Consider the following 20,451-nt stretch of genomic DNA (forward strand, 5'->3'; position numbering starts at 1 on the left):
CATGTGTCGTTGCTAGTTTGCAACTGGCGCAGTGTGTTCTTTGCCCTCCACCACCACGCGTCGGTATATTAGGGAATGATCTTGTGCCCCAGGGGGCGGATTTGCGAAAGGAGGAGGCGTGTTCTGGGGTTAGGGTTACCCTAACCCTCCCTGGTGCTATTTTGCGGTTTCAGAAAACAATTGCTCAACAAACCAGGAAAGACCTGGTCAGTGGCGCGTTGTTCAGATGCTATTTAAAGGGCGCATGCATAATGTTGCTTGTGCACCTCGCGCATACACTTTGCTTCCCTCATCTACCTAGCCACAAATTCTTGGTAAATTATTTGGGAAAGAACAGCTGATACAGCGGTAATAAGTTGTACTTTTAAATCAATGCATCTGCAAACACGTACAGCAAACACATATTTGCTTGACACAAACATTGCGTACAAGCCCATAACTTTTAGGATTGATGAGTATTTGATCGTGAGAAAACATTGTTTTACCGCGAGTAAGAATAAATGCGGACGCGCGTGTGTGTATGTGTAAAATTATTAATGAATGCGGGCGCGCGTGTGTGCATCCATCTGTTTAAACACATGCCAACTAAACAAGTAACGCATAATACAGTCCATGGCAATGTATATTAACGGGGGGACACATGCATATTAGGAACTCAAGTCGATAACGATAGTGCATACTGGTTTGAAACGATGTTTGTTAATGTATTGCCTATATCATTAAATGGAACCACAGTTACTGCACATCATATGTGTGTTTTCTTTGCCGAAATGTATTTGAAGTCTCAGTATTTCTGAAGTTGTGGCAGAAAACGCTATTCCATGTGTGAATTAGGCAATATTATTTGTCCATAAACTGAGCCATTTGAAGTTTGAAATTCATGTGACATGCATCTGTCTCATTGGAGACTGCAAACGCTCTGTCAAAATATCCACTTGTCAGATAAAAATGCGCTCATGGCTCTTGAAGGGGATGGGAGATGGCACTCTCATTGGTTTATTGCACGTTACCCCCAAACCACACCTACGGGTAATTAGGCTACTTCAGACCAACCCTTTATAGATTTGCGCTGGGCGCAAGACTCATTTATGCGCCGGTAAAATAGCAACATCGGCATAGAACCGCCCACAAAGCTATTTGCGCTTGGCGATTCACACTTGCGTTTCAGACTGTTAAAATAGGGCCCAATGTGTGCAATTGAATTTGTTGCGCAAATTGTCATTCGTTTTGATGCTGTGCTGAAACCAATTCAGGACCCACAGTGTCTTGTTATGTCGACAGCTACATCGTTTCTCCAGAGAATTCCACAGCGCAGCCACCGCTGACGTTGACCGATCCCCCATAAGGGAGCCACCATATGGCAAATCATGAGGGTAAAAATAAAATGATAAAGAGTCTGATGATAAATATCAATGTCAAAAACGGGAGATAGTGATGTACAGCAGACATAAAATTCTTCTTCTTTTAAAATCCTTTCCACTTCTGAGAATTTATATTCAAGTGCGAGCCCAGACGCAGACATACAGCATAATGGCCCTCCCATCCCACAGGAATCTCCCTTGTCATCCTCCACCACAAACATATTAAAGTGCCTGTGTGATCGAGTCTTTCCACGACACGTCTTCAGCCAATTACCTCTGTTCAGAGAGCTTTCCATTGTGTATCACTCTATAGGTTCAATCCTATTCCATGTTTTGTCATAAGCACATCAGGTTCCAATTTGAAGATGGCGTGCCGATATACAATGCATCGCATGCAAGTATGAAAGCCATATCGGACATTTCCCACTACCTTGGATCAACCCTTAAGAATCAAGGGTAAGGAAAAAGCACATTGAATAATTTCTATGGGCTGGTGTTATATTGCACTAATCTGCTGGATGACTTCTAGAGAAGACTTTCTGCACACAGGGCAGGCTGAATAAGTCCAGAGCCCCTGCGTGGGAGATGTGTTACCACTAGGGGAACACAGGGCTGTTCCAGACCTCATGCGGAGAACCGGCCAGGGCTTGTGAGCACAAAAGGAAAACAAACAGGGATGTTAAGTTTAACACTGTGTTGTTTCAATCGGCTGTACATGCTTGGCTCCGACGTGACAGACCGTGTCGCTTGCACTCCTGGTGCACTGATCCAATGCAACAGTGGCGCCGTTTTCATTTTCGATGACTCAAGCAATGAATTCAACAGCCGCATTCATACAGCCGACGTTCCCAGCTAACTCACGCCCAGAAGTTAACAGTTTTTCTAAGTGACAGTGTGGCTTAGACAAAACTCCCTCACGTTGTTTGATAGTATTTTCATCTCTGTATAAATCGGACCAGTGTTCTCCGTCTATCTGCAGGCCTTGGAGCAGAGCACGGATTCACAGTGTCTCATTACGTAAATATTAACATTAGAAGGCAAAGCCAGAAACAGCATCCCATCGCTCTCAATATAAAAGACATGAAGGGCTCATCAAGGACTATCTTACAATAATGGGGGGGGGGGGGGGGGGGGGGACAGACACAGACCCAAAGGACTGTCGAGAGGGAAAGGTTTCTATAAACTCTCACAGAGAGACAAACAGAGATACAGAGACAGAGAGACAGAGAGATCAGAAGAAGAGGAGGAAGTGGGAGGCTTAAACCACTGTGACTGCTCTTCTCACAGGATGTCAACGGATAATGGCAGTAGGTCATGCAGGACTACATCCTGCTCCGGAATATACATACATGAAAGAAAGAAAGAAAGAAAGAAAGAAAGAAAGAAAGAAAGAAAGAAAGAAAGAAAGAAAGAAAGAAAGAAAGAAAGAAAGAAAGAAAGAAAGAAAGAAAGAAAGAAAGAAAGAAAGAAAGAAAGAAAGAAAGAAAGAAAGAAAGAAAGAAAGAAAGAAAGACACAGAACAAGAGTGAAAGAGAGGGAGAAAGCGAGCAAGAGCATGGATGCATAGAAGACAGCTTGTATACTGTATAATACTTGGCTCGTGCATACGGATCTACTAGCGCACGTGCGTGAAGAGCTCATCGAGAATCAATCTGGAGATTAGAGGGAGCACCGGGGATGTCTCCTTGTGGGCTCCAGTGTCCTTGATTTTCCCCGTTGTGAAACAAACAGAGCCCCTTGTTGCCTTGGTTATACTTGGTGAAAAAATACAAATACTAAAATGAGGATGCCGTGTTCCTTTTGATCCGGTGAACAACTTTCGCTGACTAAGTTTTACCCCTCTCTGACAAACGATAAACACAACAACGTGGGCCAACAAGGAGGGAAGTGGAGAAGTTGAGGCGGCTACAGCAGGCTCCAGCTGGGGCTAAGAACTCTGAACTAACCCCCCCTAGCCCCCTGCCGAGCCCACAAACCCCCATCACGCAAATCACTTTTATCTGCACCGCCGTTCGCCCTGCCCTCGCATATCCTGCGTTCGAAGTTGCCAGGAAGTTGTTCCAGAGGCCACATCGGCCTCACAATCAGCCTTCTCCTCAAATCAGAAAAACAAAAACAAAATAAGACGAGTGGGACGATAAGTGGTGGGTGAGGTTTGCTTTCTAGGGGCTTTGATCCAAAGAACACCGGTACTACGGGCTTTGATCAAAGGGACTCCGGGACTAGGGGCTATTTGATTTGTGGTGGTGGGGGGGGTGGGGGGGGGGGGTGTCACGGGAGGTTGTAGCACATTTCCGCATCGGAACAAGCTAATATAAAGACTGTGTGTGTGTGAGCGCGCATTTCGTAGAACATTTCCCATTCTGCCTTTCTATTTTTAGAGACACACACACACACACACACACACACACACACACACACACACACACACACACACACACACACACACACACACACACACACACACACACACACACACACACACACACACACACACACACACTCTTACAGCGGGATGGGAAACTCAAAGAGGCGGACCCTGCTTCCCCCCCCCCCCCCCCACACACACCTAACCCATTACATCAGAGGTAGGCTGGGCAGACAAATAGGCAATATCAAACTCCCACTCCCTCCCCCCAACCCCTTCTCCTCCATCCACTACCTCCCACCCACCCACCCACCAACCCTCCCTCCCTCCCATTCGTCTCCCCATCCTTTGTGCAAAAACTGAAGTCATCAGTAGTCTGAGCTCAGTCTGTTGAGTTGGCCCGCTCCTGAAGCCATGCCCCTGCCTCAGCCCCAGGCCAGCTGAGCCCAGAGAGAGATTCCATCGCTGGGAAGAGGGCCGCAAGCACTGCCTCAGAAGACACTAGGTGACCGGACAGGCTGCTCCCCCCCCCCCCCCCCCCCCACCCACCCACCCAACCCCCCCCTCGGACCGAAGACAGCCCAGTGGGAAAGAGGAAGGAAAGCCGACTGAGCAACTGAGAAGGACAGAGCGATGAATCCCGAGTGCTATGACTTCGTGCACCGTCAATTCAAAACACACAAGTGAAACTCTTTTACTGCAAGGAAACACACGTCAGCCCTCTGGAAGTCACCAAGGTAAGCATTGGCATGCTCCAGAGGTATTTTCATTGTCTGCTTTGAGTTTGGTCTCGGTATGTAGGAGTCGGAAAGGACAAAGGGGTGTGTGTGTATGTGTGTGTGTGCGTGTGTGTGTGTGCTCCAGCAGCTGTGATTGCTCCAAAGGGTAAGCACGTTTCGTCACTTTGGACCGGCTGCAGACAGCAACATTAAGCTTATACATCTATTTTTAACAAACTTGCTGGGTGGATAATAAGACAATTTGAATAATTGAAATAGGTTTTGACTGTGAGACAAGTAGTTGTGTGCTATGAAGAAAGTTGAAAAAAGGTGCATGTAGGCAGTAGCCTGCTGATGTATAGGGTCATTCTGTTGCACTCTGTTCTGACAAAGTGCTGATGTTCAATAATCCCAAAAAAATTAAAATAAGGTAGGATAACGTTGAAAAGAATAAGAAAAACAAACAAGAAAAACACAAGTTGAAAGTGACCGAGAGGAACGACAAAGAACAGCAGGGCAACATCAGAGCGTCCTGGGGACGAGCTGGAGGGAACCCAGGGAGATCAGACGGAGAGACGGCCCAAACGGAGCTAGCCTTGTTTATTTTCCAAGAGCTTTGGGTTTCTCAACGTGCCCTCCTGTGTCTGGACACTGAGGAGGTGATGGCCTGGTCCGGTGGAACTATGACGCTACATCAATAACAGGAGCTTAATGGGGTGATGACACTCCTGGCAGGACACGACACTCCTGGCAGGACACGGCGCTCCCGGTGATGCAGGCGTGGTCAGCCCGGCTTCGTGCCGACTAAAGCGCAACACATGTGCACACCGACACACAAACGCACATAAATCTGCATGTCGTGCACGCAGCGTTCCGTGCATCCCCCCCGTTAAAAAAACAAGCCACTTTTCGTTCTTGTCCAGGGCTTATCAATAGTGGCTCAGGGGTAGCCAGGCCAGGAAATAAGAGGGCCATTCATAGGGTGCTGTTAAAACTAAAAAACAAACCTGGTCATTGTACTCCAACCACATCCTCCTATAGCAGAACACAGAACCCCACCCCGCCCAGGGGTATCGCACAAGCAACCCCTGCCGGGCCAAGTACCGTGCGGATGGTACACACTCTGAAAGCTCGGCCGAGCTTTGGGATTGACGGTGAACCATTAGGTTCAAGTGGCCTTACAGTAGTAGCTGCGCTGCTGGGGAAGGGAGGCCGGGCGAACCGCTCCATCTCCCGTGAGTGAGCACATCTGCGGACGTCGTTGAAGGAAAAATGGACAGAGAGCATAAAAACAGACCCTGATACACAGACACGCCAACTTAAATCTCTGTCTTTTTCTCTCTCTCTCCCTTACACACACACACACACACACACACACACACACACACACACACACACTTAAAAAGGCTAAACTTGAGGGAATTTGACAAAATTAGAGAGCAATAAAAGGCTGATAGAATGTATTGCAGCAATTATGCCATTTCCATGGAGCTAAATTGTTATTTAAATACCCTCATAACTCATCCCAGACAAAAAGGTGGAGCCGCTTTCGGAGAGCCTTTTGCAGAACATTCAGTGCTAGAATAGCGTGGCCCTGAGCTTCACCTGAAACTTGCACGTGTGGAAGGAACGTTTTGGACGGAAGATTTAAAGCTTAATCACCCTCCGTTCATACACGAATCCAGGACTCTTCACCATTTACGTCATGAATTACAACCAAAACCCCTACTTGCTGTCAAACTTTATTTAACAGCTATGATGCATTACTGCACCAGTTTCACCAATGTTGCCATTTTCGGAAGTGTGAACCAGTTATTTGCTGTTAACAGCACTGACTGCCAATTACTTAAAAAAAAAAGGCCATGCAGTGCTCAACTATTAACTAAGGAGAGCCTGGACAAAGAGGATTGGAGGTCTGATGTGTGTCACTAATTGTAAGTGCTTAACCATCTGATGGAAGCCGGCACGCCATGGTCCACAGACTTGTCATGTGTGACATTATCACAGAGGCCCCGTTTACAGGAGGGGTTGGAGTCCCTCTTCAAAAATCCCAAATTTAATACCATTGTGAGGTCGTGACGCAATGGGGGTTTCCTCTGTAGCGTATGCTGCGCTCAATCTAGATTGACGAGAGATAGGAGTCTAGACAGAATATCTCAAGAAAGCGTGGTCAAGTTACACGCTTAGCTTATACGTTGTCGGTCGTCAACCAATGAAAAGCAACAGGGGGGAGGGGGTAGGAAGGAACCTCAAACTTTAATGTGGTAGTGCAAATCAAGCAGAGATTTCTGGTAGACTGCACAGATGTCTAAACAGGCTGAGAGGATTGTGATCGCGTTGTTCCATTTGTGTAAACACATTTGTATTTTGATCTGGATAAGTGTCTAGATTCAAAAAGGGTTGACGAATGTAGATATTAATCTTGCGTAAACAGGGGCTGAGACAATATGAAATACCAGCAGCTCTGCAAGGCAAAACGAATCCACTGATGATGAATGCCTTCAGAGACGCACAGATATAATTTGAATTTGGATGTTTCCATCACACCAAAACACGAACAGGCATACAAGATAAACATTGACAGGCCTATACAGCCAAACCATGTCAGAGAGTGGTTTTCCATTGTTTTTGATGGTTTATTTTTATGATTCATGTGTTAGCACTGATGGAAGAACTCAGCATTTAATGAAGCTTGCTGTCTGAAAGAAAGAGACGATAAACAGCAGAAAACTGTAATGACTAAGGGGAAAGGAACTGGGAGGAAGTAGAAATCCTCTTGTTTACAGCCATACCGAGGCTCAATTAGAGTCTCCACTAATGAGAGTGTGGACACAGCCGAATGGACAGGTCAGCTGCAGGGTCAACACCACATTAGACCGTTGGGAGGGGGCGGGGGGGGAGCAGACAAACTGAAATAAATGAGCTCTTCCCTCTCTGGGCTAATATCAAGCATCTGTATCAGTGATAAATGTTTCAGTAAAAAGGTGAGCCTGGGTTACAAAAACATGCGTGAGCAACGGCAGCTGCCTGTCCCACAGTTCATCTTGAACCTCGATATTGCACTTTGCACACTGAAAATAAACACAAGGGGCTTCTGTTCATCGATGTCCCGGACGTCTTTGCCCAGTTAAACGGATTAAAGAAACAAAACAATGAAGCAGTAAATTGGGCGAATACTTCTTCAGTTGCTTTTGATGGACTTTGTTTTTTCAATGTCAAACTTGCCAGCATGCTCAGCACTGTTAAAACATGGTATATGCACCAAGTACTGTCCCATATTCCTATCCACACATTTTACTTCAAAAGTGCCTCTTTGTTTAAGGTGGTAGTAGCGTGCGCACCATGCAGGTTGTGTTCAGGGTGAGGGGTGTTCTTTACAGCCTTGAATGATAGTACTGCAGTGTGTGTGAGAGAGCTCTACAGTTGTGGGCAGGGGCTAACAGGAGAGCGGTGAGAGAGAGATGAGGGCCCTTATCTGAAGTGTGTCTGACAGGGCAATAAAGAGGGCCCTTGTGTGAACCATTTCCGGTGCGAGTGCAGTGAACTGAATAATGGCGACGTGTAACTTGCCCTGTTTTTTTATGTGTGCATAGGTGTAACGTGTGTCTGTGGGGCTCTCCCGCGCAGTGCGCATGGCTGAACCCTGCCATATCCAAACAGAGGAAAATGGCCTACCTACGTTTCACAAAGGCCAATTGATTGCCAAAATATGGGTCAGCAAGACTGGAGTGGGGCTACGTTCTTATCCCCCACACTCTTAGCAACCCCCACACACTCTTAGCAAACACACTCTTTCTCCCCCCCCCCCACAAGCAGACCTCCGACCTGCCCATCAGCCCACATGTTTAGAGTTTCACTGTTCTGGGACCAAAACAGATGGGGGGTCAGGGGCCTCTAGGGCCCGAGGGTTTGGGGGGGGTTCCGTGCTGTGCATTTCACAGCCCAGAAAAGCATAATTCAGTAGCTTGGTACGCAAAAGGGACCCAGGAACCCCTTTAGGGTTCTATGATTTATGTCATCTGTCTGGGTATGATCCAAGCCCAGGCCAGGGCTTCCTGAATGCTCACCACCTACTACAGGAAATGGTTCTTCCTTTCTCTGCGCTCTCGGTGGTTGTGTAGTTCTGAACAAAGGTTCCAGTCCACATAACAGATGTAGTAAGTTGTTCTTTCTTGTCTTCTTTTATTATCTGCAGATTCACCTGAATCTCACTCAGTTTAGGGTGGGGGTAAATATGGGTAAATATTACACAATGGTGAACATTATGAATGAGAAACATAATGGTTTGTCCGGTTCAAAATCCGATGGACAAGTTCTGACTTCTTTTTTTTATGACATTGCCTCTCTGTCAACAGTGTCAACAGAGATCCCCATTTTGTAAGAAAAGTACACCCACGTCCGAGCGGTCGTGAAACTCGGCACCGCTAGCAGAGAGGGTCGTGGTTTGGCTTGCACGGGGCTACATGGACGGTGGATGAACGTTTTTTAAGCAAACGGGGGAAAGAAGCCGTCCAGCTGTGTTGACATGTAAATAAAGCACAGCAATTTACTGTTGCAGACGGCATTTCCCAATTGTCTTTCCTTCGTTTCTCTCCACTCCTTCTGGATGTGTTGTGCATTTCGGGGCACGTTGGAAAGGCTGTGGGAAAGTCTGAGGGCCAGATGGAGGTCCTGGAAGCCGGATTGGAGGCAAAGAAATACGCTGGCTATAACTTAAATATATTTCAGCCAAACCTCTCGTCCCCACAAGACGAGCCGTCCCAGCCGATACATCAGAAGCTGCGAATAATCACCTGGAAAATAGTCTGGCTATGAAGAGCAGGGGCTCGACATTTTTTTAGAAATATGTCGGACGATGGCTGTTGTGAAACGTCTATGAGATGGTTGACTAAATATAAATGACATCTCAATTTAGAGCAATGCAGTTACATTTTTTTTTTATTCATTGTTTACCTAAACACTGATTATGTTGTTAGGCAGTCATGCCCATTTGCACTGTGTTTATCCACTAATCTAAACAGCAGCATTGTTGATTCTGCCCTAACGAGCTCTCAGGTTATGGCCCCACTCACAGCTGCTGATAATAGCTATTATTACCAGCTGCTACGCATCTACAATGTAAGTGACCACTATATTAACCACAGTTACCAAGCAACAACAACAACATAAGCAAAGTTGGGGGAACTGGGGGAAGATGGAGAATGACAGTAAGGGTTTGTGCGAGTGAACTCAGAGCCAAGTCATTGGCAATGTGGATACACAGCCCTGTGTTTGTTTGCATGTGTGTGTGTGCGCCTTTGCATGAGCAAGTGTGTGAATGTGATTTGGATGGCGCTGTGCCTCTACAGTACTTGTTCCTCTACGTTATACCTGAAATTCACTTTCTCCTGAGCAAGCGGGTGTTCTCCCTACGGGTCAAGAGCAGAGTCACATCTCCCCACTGTACAAGCTCTCCCCCAGCGCACGGGGAGAGGAGAGCAGCCTCTGAATCGAACCGGGAGTCGGGAGAACAGGGACAAAAGGTAGATAGAGCTGGATTGTGGGAGTGTGTAGATCTGCTGCGAGTCGATGCAGCATCTGTTCTGGGCTTGACAAGCACCTTGACAGAGCCTGGCCCCACCAACATTGCATTCATTATTTGAATTAAGAGCAGAAAATAGTGTTTCCCGTTCTGCAGGCTTTTCCCCCTAGGTTATTTGTGCGTCATCCGTTGATGGGAATGAGACACATCCTCCCGCCAGACCCAATGCGCCAGGCAACTGGGGATGGTGCAAAGTAGCAGGACAGGGGGGGGGAATATATACGAGGAGCAGGATGGTGGCTTGAAGAAACAGGAAGACAGGGGGAAGAGGGTCTAAAAAGGAGCTACTTGTTACCAGGGATAATATGAAAAAATAATGCATAGAAAAACTGACACGACTGCCAGAGGTAGAGCTAAGAAAAGCCCTGTAAAGAATGATTACGTTTGTGGACCTGGTCCATCTATGGGAAAGGCAATGATCTCATTCCCAGAACACCAAACCAGGGAAGGTTTTTAAGGCCCTGTCCCACTTTCTCGCTCTAAAACTCTCTCTTCATCCATCCTTCGATCCATTCGAGATGCCTTATATCTGTTTCCCGGGGAGATATATGCTTTGATTCCACTGTTTGGCACACAAATCTTTCATGCTCGGTCTACTCTGTGGTCCGCATGTCCTGTTGACGGGGCCAAGTGCTGTTGTGAACGCAATTGATCCGACAGAAGCTTAATCGTCAGGCTCTGATGCTAACAGGAAGTGGCAGTGTTACACGGCCCCGGCATAGTTCCTTCTCCGCCAGATATTGCAGAGGCACGCGCGAGTGCACGCTTGTCCAAGTGCACAAGTGTCAAAGGGGAAAGATAGAGACCCGGTCCCTGCTCAGAAGATATCAGATCAAACCAGTTCTTTAAAAACGCATTCACGAAGAACACTGGAATGCCTCTCATGGGTTGTGGATAAAAGCAAGAGATGGGCCAAGGAATTAAGCTTGAAAGGAAAATCATTGCCAGAGCATAGCCATAACCAGACGGGCAGAGAAGGGAGAAATAGACACAAATACACAAAGAAACTGATGTGTAAAAGAGATGGAAGATATTGGTAATGAAGGTTGAGTGGCAGTAGGTAGAGCAGACAAGGCTGACTGCTGAGTGAGTTGGCCACTTCTGAACCCAAGATTTGTGATGGAGTGGCTCTCAGAGGGAGAATAGAGGTGCTTATGGTGTTTCTACAGTGGAATCACAGCTATGATGGCTAGGAACCTTCCCAGAACTAAGGCTGCACGGTGGGGAAGGCTTTAGCTTCTGCTTAATCCATTAGCATAGGCTCTCTGAGGTCGGAGAGGATGCACTACCTAGTTACACTGTCAGGGATGTGTACTGGTGGAAAAATACACGCGTGCGTCTCTCTTTCACTCACACACACACACAGATGAATAATGTCTTGGGGCCTCCATGTGTACAGCTATTCAATCATACCTTTTGACGTACAGACCTAGACAAACACACACACAGCAGATCTGTGTATTTTTCCAGCATTGAGTCTAGTGACAGGAGTGGCAGTATTCCTGAGGAACCACAATTTTGTCATATGAATAGGCCCCAGTCTGAGGGAGGGCTAATGATGGCGTGATGTTAAGAGACTTCCACACTGCACTGTCCATGGAAAGGCTGTGTGCGTGTGTGTGTCCGTCTGTGTCTGTGTGTGTGTGTGTGTGTCAGTGTGTCAGTGTGTGTGTCTGTCTGCGTGTGTGTCTGTGTGTCAGTGTGTGTGTCTGTCTGCGTGTGTGTCTGTGTGTCTTTGTGTGTGTCTGTCTGTCTGTCTGTGTGTCTCTGTCTGTCTGTCTGTCTGTGTCTGTCTGTCTGTGTCTGTCTGTGTCTGTCTGTCTGTGTCTGTCTGTCTGTGTCTGTCTGTGTCTGTGTGTGTGTGTGTGTGTCTGTGTGTGTGTCTGTGTGTGTGTCTGTGTGTGTGTGTGTGTGTCTGTGTGTGTGTGTGTCTGTGTGTGTGTCTGTGTGTGTCTGTGTGTGTAAGCTGGTTTTGGCGGTGATCAGACAGAACATTGTGGGCAGCAGGGGAACATAGTCGGTCCTTTAATTTGAATGTTTTGGCCACAATTCATCCCTTCGAGGAAGAAAACACATTATTTATTCTGTTGGGTCTGTGTGCGTTTTCAAATATATAATGTTCAACCTTGCTTTAGTCCACCATATTACACCTCTACTGTTTGCGGGTCATGGTGGAGTCACGCTGCATAGTAGATGATATGTTTAGTAAACCTGCCTGACAGGAGTACCTGCAGCCGTTAACCCATGAGGCGTCGGGATGGAAGTGGAAAGTCAGCGAGACCAGCTGTAGGGGCGGTCAGGGATGTCTTTCTACTCCCATCACTTCGATAAAAGTAGAGCGCTTCACTTTCACGACATGGAGGAATCAATCCAAATTTAAGAAAATAAATAGAGGAGGATGGCCTTAAAGCCGGCTAAGGAATTGTTTTCATTTCAAAGACGCATACCAAAGATAAAGCGATGCCAGAAGCCCTGGATGGAGAGGGCTTGTAGGAGTGCAGTGCTCGGTGCCATTTCCTTCCCACTGCTCCGCATACACAACGACTTACAACAGTTTTCAGACAGGGGGTCTAATTCAAACAAGCTAAATGGGCTACAATAGCTTACTCTCCCTATTCCAAACAATGCCGTCATCAACAGTGCATTTTGTGTATTCGATCCTTGACCATTTAAATTATATTGCACAACAAGTTAATTGTTACCTTTGTGGATAGATATATATATATCGTATATACACACACAGACACACACACACACTTACAAATTAGTATGTCTGCTCAGTGTAAAATCTTTGTGACCAATTCAAATTCAAACAAAGCTAATTGTTTGCGTGGTCTGTGGTGTGCATACAGGGAGGTCCAGAGGAAACTACATCAACCTTTCCCATCCATTCGTCTGTCCGTTCATTCCCCCCATCATCAGTCAAGCCAGCTAGCGGAGTTTGTACCAGCAGCCATGCAGGTGATGTGGAGCCTCTATGCCCTGCTATGCCTCTGCCTCTGGGGGCAGTGCTCTTGCCGTGGCCGCAGGACCAAGCGAGCCACAGAGGACGATGCCAAAAAGTGTTCCTACACCTTCATGGTGCCTGAGCAGAAGATTACAGGTCAGACTACTTCTTTAACTTTCAATGAATAGCCTGTAGCTTAAAAAGGCTTGATTGCTTTAAAATGACGATCCATGTCAATGCTAATAGTTATAACCTATGAACCAATACTGCACCCAGGCCCCATCTGTGCCAGCGCCACGGGCCCGGAAATGGACAAAGAGAGGGTGACCCGCATGGACATGTCGGACGTGCGGGAGGTGCTGCACAAGCAGCGGAGCGAGATCGAGACCCTGCAGCTGGTGGTGGACGTGGATGGCAACCTGGTGAACGAGATGAAGCTGTTGCGGAAGGAGAGCAGGAACATGAACTCCAGGGTGACGCAGCTTTACATGCAGCTGCTGCATGAGATCATCCGGAAGAGGGATAACTCCTTGGAGCTGGCCCAGCTGGAAAACCGCGTCCTCAACGTGACCTCAGAGATGCTGCGCTTGGCCTCCAGGTACAAGGACCTGGAGGCCCGCTTCGCCACCATGGCGGGCGTGGTCAACAACCAGTCGCTGCTGATCACCGCCCTGGAGGAGCAGTGCCTCAGGACCCTGGGCCGCGGAGAGCTTCCCGCTTCACCGCCGCTGGTGCAGGTGGTGCCGGAGAACTTGCCTGTCAACAGTCGAGTCACCAACGAGATCCACAGGCACACCAACAACCGGGCTTTTCCTCGGGGATCGCGTATGGAGGCCCCGACCGCCAGCCCGTATGGGATCGACCCACCGCCTCCACAGGGGACACTCAGCTCGGATGGTATGTATATATAAACGCATGGTGGATGGGGGTGTCAAGATTCAGGGCGAACTTGACAAAAGATCCCAATTTGCAGTTGTATGTTAACTGGAATATATAGACCATTGACCTAAATGACTGCAATCGCAAATTACATTTATTGTGTGGCCTGGTAACACTTTACACCAGTTGTCATGCCAAGAAAGCAGTGAAATCATATGTTACTCTGACACCCTAATAGACAGCTGTACTGGCTGCACTTCAATGAACATATGGAGTGAGTTGGTGCAATGCAATTTGCAATTGACTGTGGGATCCTTTTCTTATGTATGCGTTATGTATTTTTGAGGGGGATTTAAGGACGAGCTATAAATTGTTCTTGCTCAGAAAACAGGATTTCTTGGCAGGGCTATTTGTGCAGTAGGCAAAAATACTGGAAATAATCACCAGAATTAATAGATTTTTGTCCAAATTAGCAATCTGTGCTGTCCATTCAACTTTTTTAAAATAGACATTTAATTTTTGTTCAAACAAGCATTCAATGGGATTGCAATGATTGCCAGGTTTCCCTATTTGTTGTTCATTTTAGCTTTGTTCCTTTCAGCCAATGGCACAGAGCATCAAGGCAGACTTTTGGCGCATAGGTCCTGGTTGACATCACAGGCTCAATGTTTTTATTAATTCTATGCTATAAACTACCAGAATATAAATGCTGAAAGGAATACACTGAGGATAACACCTAGACAAAAACAATAGCTCACTGATAAGCTCCTCTAAGTTGACAGAGCTTCGAGACTCTGAGGCAGGCTGGCTCAACCGGCCATGAACCCAGGACAACTTTCAATTAGACACCGGAGTCAGACGTTTTGCTGCACAAAGGCCATGTTAAACAATGTAGTGTTGCTCGAATAGAAAACGTCAAAGTATTTATCGTATGACCGCAGTTTATTCCACGGAAGGTTGGGTCCTTTACAGCAACAGATGGCTCAGAGGATTAGATCACTCACACTCACCGAGTCAGCCATATGCTCCTAATGGTAATTTACATGTCATAATAACCATCATTTAACGATTGCAATCATTTTCTATTTTACACAATTCCCATAATGTTTAAAAAAAACTCGTGGCTCCTATTAAATGTTACAATTATTTTAAGCTTGATTACCATCCCTACAAAATACAGCCAACGTTTAGCCCAAGTTCATTTAAGTGTCTCTCCTGACTAATAAACAAAAGAAGCAGCCACACCAAGGCCAGCTCCTGGCACTGTGCCCAGTGGACAGACCCACTGCAGCACTGCGTGTTTGAACGCCACTTCTAGAGACCGCAGCGCTTAAACCTCCTTCAAGGTACAGGGCCCTGACTTCCTGCACTCATTCCGACATAACTACCCCTGAACTCGAAACGTTGTTAACGCGGCACAGGCCCGCTGAGATACCATCCATGATGGAAAATAGGGCCGGAGGGGAGGGACTGAAGGAAAAAAAAGAAGAGTGAAGTTAGAGGAGGGAAAATGGCTGGGACTTCACTTAATGTGGACAAGAAGGACTCTGTACTAAATGCGTATTTCTACGTGGATGTATTATATAACTGTCCTCCCTACCACAGAGCTTTGACTTTAGATCAGTACTGCTGCTCTTTAGTCTTGCAAGGTCAGACGTGACTCTTCCACTTTGTTGCGAGATTAACTGTCTGTAAACCAGTTACACTAAATCTGTTTCTGGCTCAGTGATTAGTTTCACACTTTCCCCCAGACTTTTCTTACCCTCATTGTCCCTGGTTTACCTTGAAGGGTAAAAATAAAAAAGTGAACAAGTAACATAGAAGTTAAATGAAACAACCCATTAAGACATTGCTGCACAAAATGTATGCTCGGCCAGCAGGATATGGTGGAAGATTAAGTTAACCAAGCCTGTCCAACCACATGGAAGTTGATGGTATGTCTCCATTAGTTTATATCATGAGACTGGCTGATTGCATTAACTACATTTGTAGGTATTGGAGGTGGATGTCTATCACAAGACCTTGATAAAAAGTGTACCAGATTCTTGAAGCAATCCTTGGCCAAGAGATGAGAAGCAAGCTCAAAACAGACTATTCCACTAGCAGCTTCTAACAATGGCTGCTGATCAAGCCTTTGTGCAGCAGTATGTTAAACAAATATTGCTACAACAGCAAATATCCAGCAACAATCACAGATTGAAATAGTCTACATTCATTCATCATAAAACAGTCAAATATTTGTGCCTCCTCAATCTACACTCATTGTTGAAAAGCCGTCTATGTTTGTGTTCACTCTGCTGTTATTGGAAATATCCATTCATGACACCAGGTTACGATCATAGCCAGGTTATTATGGTTCAAACGAAGACACACTACCACGGAGTCAAGAGAAAAATCCCTAGAAGCAGGGGATGGATCCGAGTGCCTGAGACGTTCACCTTATGGAAGTCATCCATCAGCGGGCCTTGGACAACGGGCGGGCAAACTCAGCCCCTCAATCACTTAAAATGATAAGAGCCCAGCTCAGTAGTTTTCTTTGCTAATATAACTCAATCACAATTACTTGGCACCGGTCCCTGGCCCTTTTCCCACCTCACTCCTGCGAAGTGTGGGAGACAAAGTAGGAATTCAAAACCCTGTGTCTCGATGATCGCCAAAGTTTCTTTCCTGTGTAGGACTTCTTCCTGTAAAGTACACAGTGCGAAAAACCACATTTTGGTCTAACGGAGCCTTATTCAAACCACACGGGTGTACGCGTCTGCATTTATACTAACCTCAATCTCTGACCGCCATGTTTGGACAGTCTGGCATTACATGAATGGAAGTGTGGGAGGGCATTGACAAAGAGAGAGAGCGACGGGGGACCCCCGTACCCGGGATCAAATGCTGGTCCGATGGAGATATATTGTTACCACATAAATACACGGCTTGTGTTAACAGGGTTTTTAGCTATCTGTAACGAGCTCAACAGTGGTCCCTGTTTGTTCCCATACTGAGCTAAAGGAAATCATCTTCCCTGGTCCTGGCCCGCACAATGCTTGTCTTCATCCTGGTTCAACACATCATTCATACCAGGACGAGAAGGGAAAACTTGGTGTTTTTGTGTCAGGCAGCTTCGGACCAGGATGCAGCACTAACTCTGTACTTTGTGTACAGGAAAAGAAAGTAGCAGAATCCATATTCATGCAAAAAAGGCACATACTAATAATGTTTTCATTACTTGAGACACTGTGGATTTCGGTTTTTCTTTTTTAGCGCTAAATCCCTCCAAAAACAAAAGCCTGGTTTTATTATTTTATTCCGTCTGTTCACCGTCTGAGAGTAGTGTTGATGACTTTAGCAGAACCACTGAAAGAAGAGACGTATTATTCGGCTCTAGATTCTCTTATAAATATATAGCGACAGTGTCTACCCTAGTCACCGTTATGACATAACTACAGCGACATGTGGAAAGGAATTGGGATAGTTATTTTTTATGACTTTGACCAGGTCATGTTACTGTCGGTCCAGCACTGGCCTCTCTCGCTCACTCACCTTATTTATATTAAGAGGCAAAAGAAAGCTGAACATACTAGCATGCACATCTGTTTTACATCTTCTGTTTGAATTGGATTCCCACATTTCCCAAACAACTTGCTAAAATGTCATTCACATGGGTTGTTGTCTACATGATCAAAACAACCAAATGTGGCACCATCAAAATGAAGTCTAAAAATAACAACCATTTCTGTTCATAAGAACCAGCAGACACGTTGTCGTACCATCTAAATATAACTCAGCACCTATATACTATCCATCACGCGAACAGTGTCTATAAATCTAGAAGCACCCTTGACTTCGATACTTGTGATATCAAAGAGCGACTTGAATTATGATTCCCTTCCCTCTCTCCTGTCCAAAAACGCTACATCCTACCCCAAGGTCCTTATAAGGACTGCTTCCAGGTACGCCAGGCGGGCCACAGCATTAGTGGGATGTATCTGCTGAAGCTTGACGGCAGTGAACGCCTGGTCCAGGCATGGTGCGAGCACGGCCTGGACAACGGGGGATGGACCGTGTTGCACCGGAGGAGAGACGGCTCCGTCAACTTCTTCAGAAACTGGGAGAATTACAAGGTGGGATGTTCACGCAAAGTTGCGAACACGAACACACACACACACACACACACACACACACACACACACACACACACACACACACACACACACACACACACACACACACACACACACACACACACACACACACACACACACACACACACACACACACCAAACGTGCCAGTGTTTCCACCATCATAATAACAACCTTCAGCGATGGAGCGCTGTGACTGGAGCTCTGCCCATCTCATTAGTAGCTAATTTTTTAGGTGGCCAATAGAATACAAACTCTGTTAGTGCAAGAGGCTGGACAATAAATCTGATTTTAAAAACTGTACATTTTGTGGGACTTTGCGGGCCGACAAGGAAGCCGTGGTCTTCCCCACTCCTCCGTCCCTCTGTAGGAAACATCCCTCTGTACTTCCTCCCTGTAGGTTTTTAACAACCAGGCAGATGTCACACAGGATCTAGTAGAATAGGCCAAAGGGGAACTGAGGAAAACAGCTGTTTTGTTTGCAGAAGGATAAAATGGCTCGCCTGGCTCTTAAATGTATACATTACTCTCAAAATGTTCAACCAAGTTTTTTTACTATGCACGTGTCCCCTTTGCAGAAAGGCTTCGGGAACATAGATAGCGAGCACTGGCTGGGTCTGGACAACATCTACCACCTGGGGAAACAGGGCGACTACAAGCTGCTGGTGGAGCTGGAGGACTGGACGGGCAAGAAGGTGTACGCCGAGTACAGCAGCTTCAGCCTGGAGTCTGAGAGCGAGGGCTACCGCCTGAGGCTGGGCACCTATCAGGGCAACGCCGGGGACTCCCTCACCAGCAACAACGGCAAACAATTCACCACTTTGGATCGGGACAAGGACGCATTCTCAGGTAGGAAGACGTGCCGTGCCGTTCGGAAGCCTTGATGGCAAACATTTCCACTCGGGTCAAGACTTGCGATTTGTTTATATGACCTTTGAGTTTCAAATGAGCTTTAGAGGCCCATGATGTCAGGGATAACAGCCCCAAGTCTGATCTGACCAGATCTGATCCAGGATCAGAAACAAGTGGATCAGAAACCAGAGTGTACCGGCAGTAGTTGTGTGCTGCATCGGTCTCCTCTTTATTAACCGGTCACCTCTGTATCTCTTATTTCCTTTAGGTAACTGTGCCCACTTCCATAAGGGCGGGTGGTGGTACAACGCCTGTGGTCAAACCAATCTGAACGGGGTATGGTACAGCGGCGGTATTTACCGCAGCAAGCACCAAGATGGAATATTTTGGGCAGAGTACAACGGGGGGTCCTACTCACTCAAGACTGTCCGCATGATGATCCGACCCATTGACTAAGTCTCAGGATGATGGCCCCTTTTATGCCTGACCTTTTTTTTTTTTACCAAGAATAGGAAGGCAAAAAGGCAGTACTTCGATGGCCGGACATTACGAACTCCCACACACACACACACGCGAGTGCAAACTGTCTTTCGGATGGTGCTCCGAGAGGTTGCCATCCATGGGACCTTCCAGTATTCCTCCCAGGTGCCATTTTCTACCCACTAATGTTAAAATGTAACGTGTATTTGGGGGTAGTAAGCAATAGTAAAAACAATATCAATTGAATTATTCTATTCTGTGTAGCCAGTTGAAATGTTATGTTGGACAATCAAAAGAGACAGGCCTACACGTGCAGTCTGGTGCTTTAAATACTACTGGTCGGAGAGTTTGGATTTGTCCGTTGGGCTTTCCCACTATTACGACCAGGAAATGAACTCCTGGAACAATCTGCGTGTCGATTTTGTGGGTACAGCTGAGCTGGCTTAAGTATGTAAATATCTTTGGCATTATTTTCATGAGGTAATTTAAGAGGTGCTCAGGCCTAATATTTCCATTGGTCTCCAAGTAACCGTTCCCTTCTGTTATTTATCAGTGTATTTATATTGATTATAGTCAATCCAATGCAACTTGTTTTAAAAAGGTGATGAGTGCGTTTAACAATCAACAACTTTAAGCGCCCAAGTAACTTACCAATAGGCATTAAATCACACCCAAAATAATATGTGGTGTAGTCTACAGTTACATTTTACAAGGCTCGAATTGCTTCCTTCAAACTGGCTTCCAGTTTCAACATCTCATCAACACGTTGTTGTATCTCATGCTCATCATGGAAGATGAGCCTGCATATGAGCCCTGTTCTAATAAATGAGTCCTACAATACTTTTTTTATTATTTCTGTGGAATAACACTTTTTTAGCAAGGCATTGACTAATATATGCCATTCTCCTAAACCTGCATCCAAAAAACACGAGTGTTTGAATACGGCAAAAATAATGGAAGAAGATTTCCTTCACTAACAATCATTTATGACTAACAACAGGAACAGGGGATTAGCCTTCTGATTAAAAGATCTTCAAGCTGACCAGGGATTGGAAGATGTCACAAAACAGCTGCAAATGTCTACGTTTTGCTCTGGGGGATAGTGGGATAAAACGGATTGCTGAAAGTCT

At 46.2% G+C, this 20,451-nt stretch overlaps 2 protein-coding genes across 5 annotated transcripts in view; one reads left to right on the forward strand and one right to left on the reverse strand.

Annotated features, from left to right (window-relative positions):
* ralgps2 (Ral GEF with PH domain and SH3 binding motif 2) overlaps positions 1–20,451 on the reverse strand; it is a 72,631-nt gene that overhangs the window by 12,225 nt on the left and 39,955 nt on the right. The window lies entirely within an intron of this gene.
* On the forward strand, positions 4,103–20,161 carry angptl1a (angiopoietin-like 1a). Of its 2 annotated transcripts, none has more exons than XM_030372704.1 (6): positions 4,103–4,466; positions 12,882–13,132; positions 13,253–13,873; positions 17,777–17,970; positions 18,568–18,838; positions 19,110–20,161. In XM_030372704.1, the coding sequence occupies exons 2-6, from the start codon at positions 12,985–12,987 to the stop codon at positions 19,295–19,297; spliced, it is 1,422 nt and encodes a 473-aa protein (XP_030228564.1). In that variant the 5' UTR covers positions 4,103–4,466; positions 12,882–12,984; the 3' UTR covers positions 19,298–20,161. The 2 variants fall into 2 exon arrangements, with proteins under 2 accessions (XP_030228564.1, XP_030228565.1); XM_030372705.1 differs by lacking the exon at positions 4,103–4,466 and adding an exon at positions 9,769–9,970.

This window comes from Gadus morhua, chromosome 12, assembly GCF_902167405.1.
Source record: "Gadus morhua chromosome 12, gadMor3.0, whole genome shotgun sequence".
Lineage (NCBI taxonomy): Eukaryota > Metazoa > Chordata > Actinopteri > Gadiformes > Gadidae > Gadus > Gadus morhua.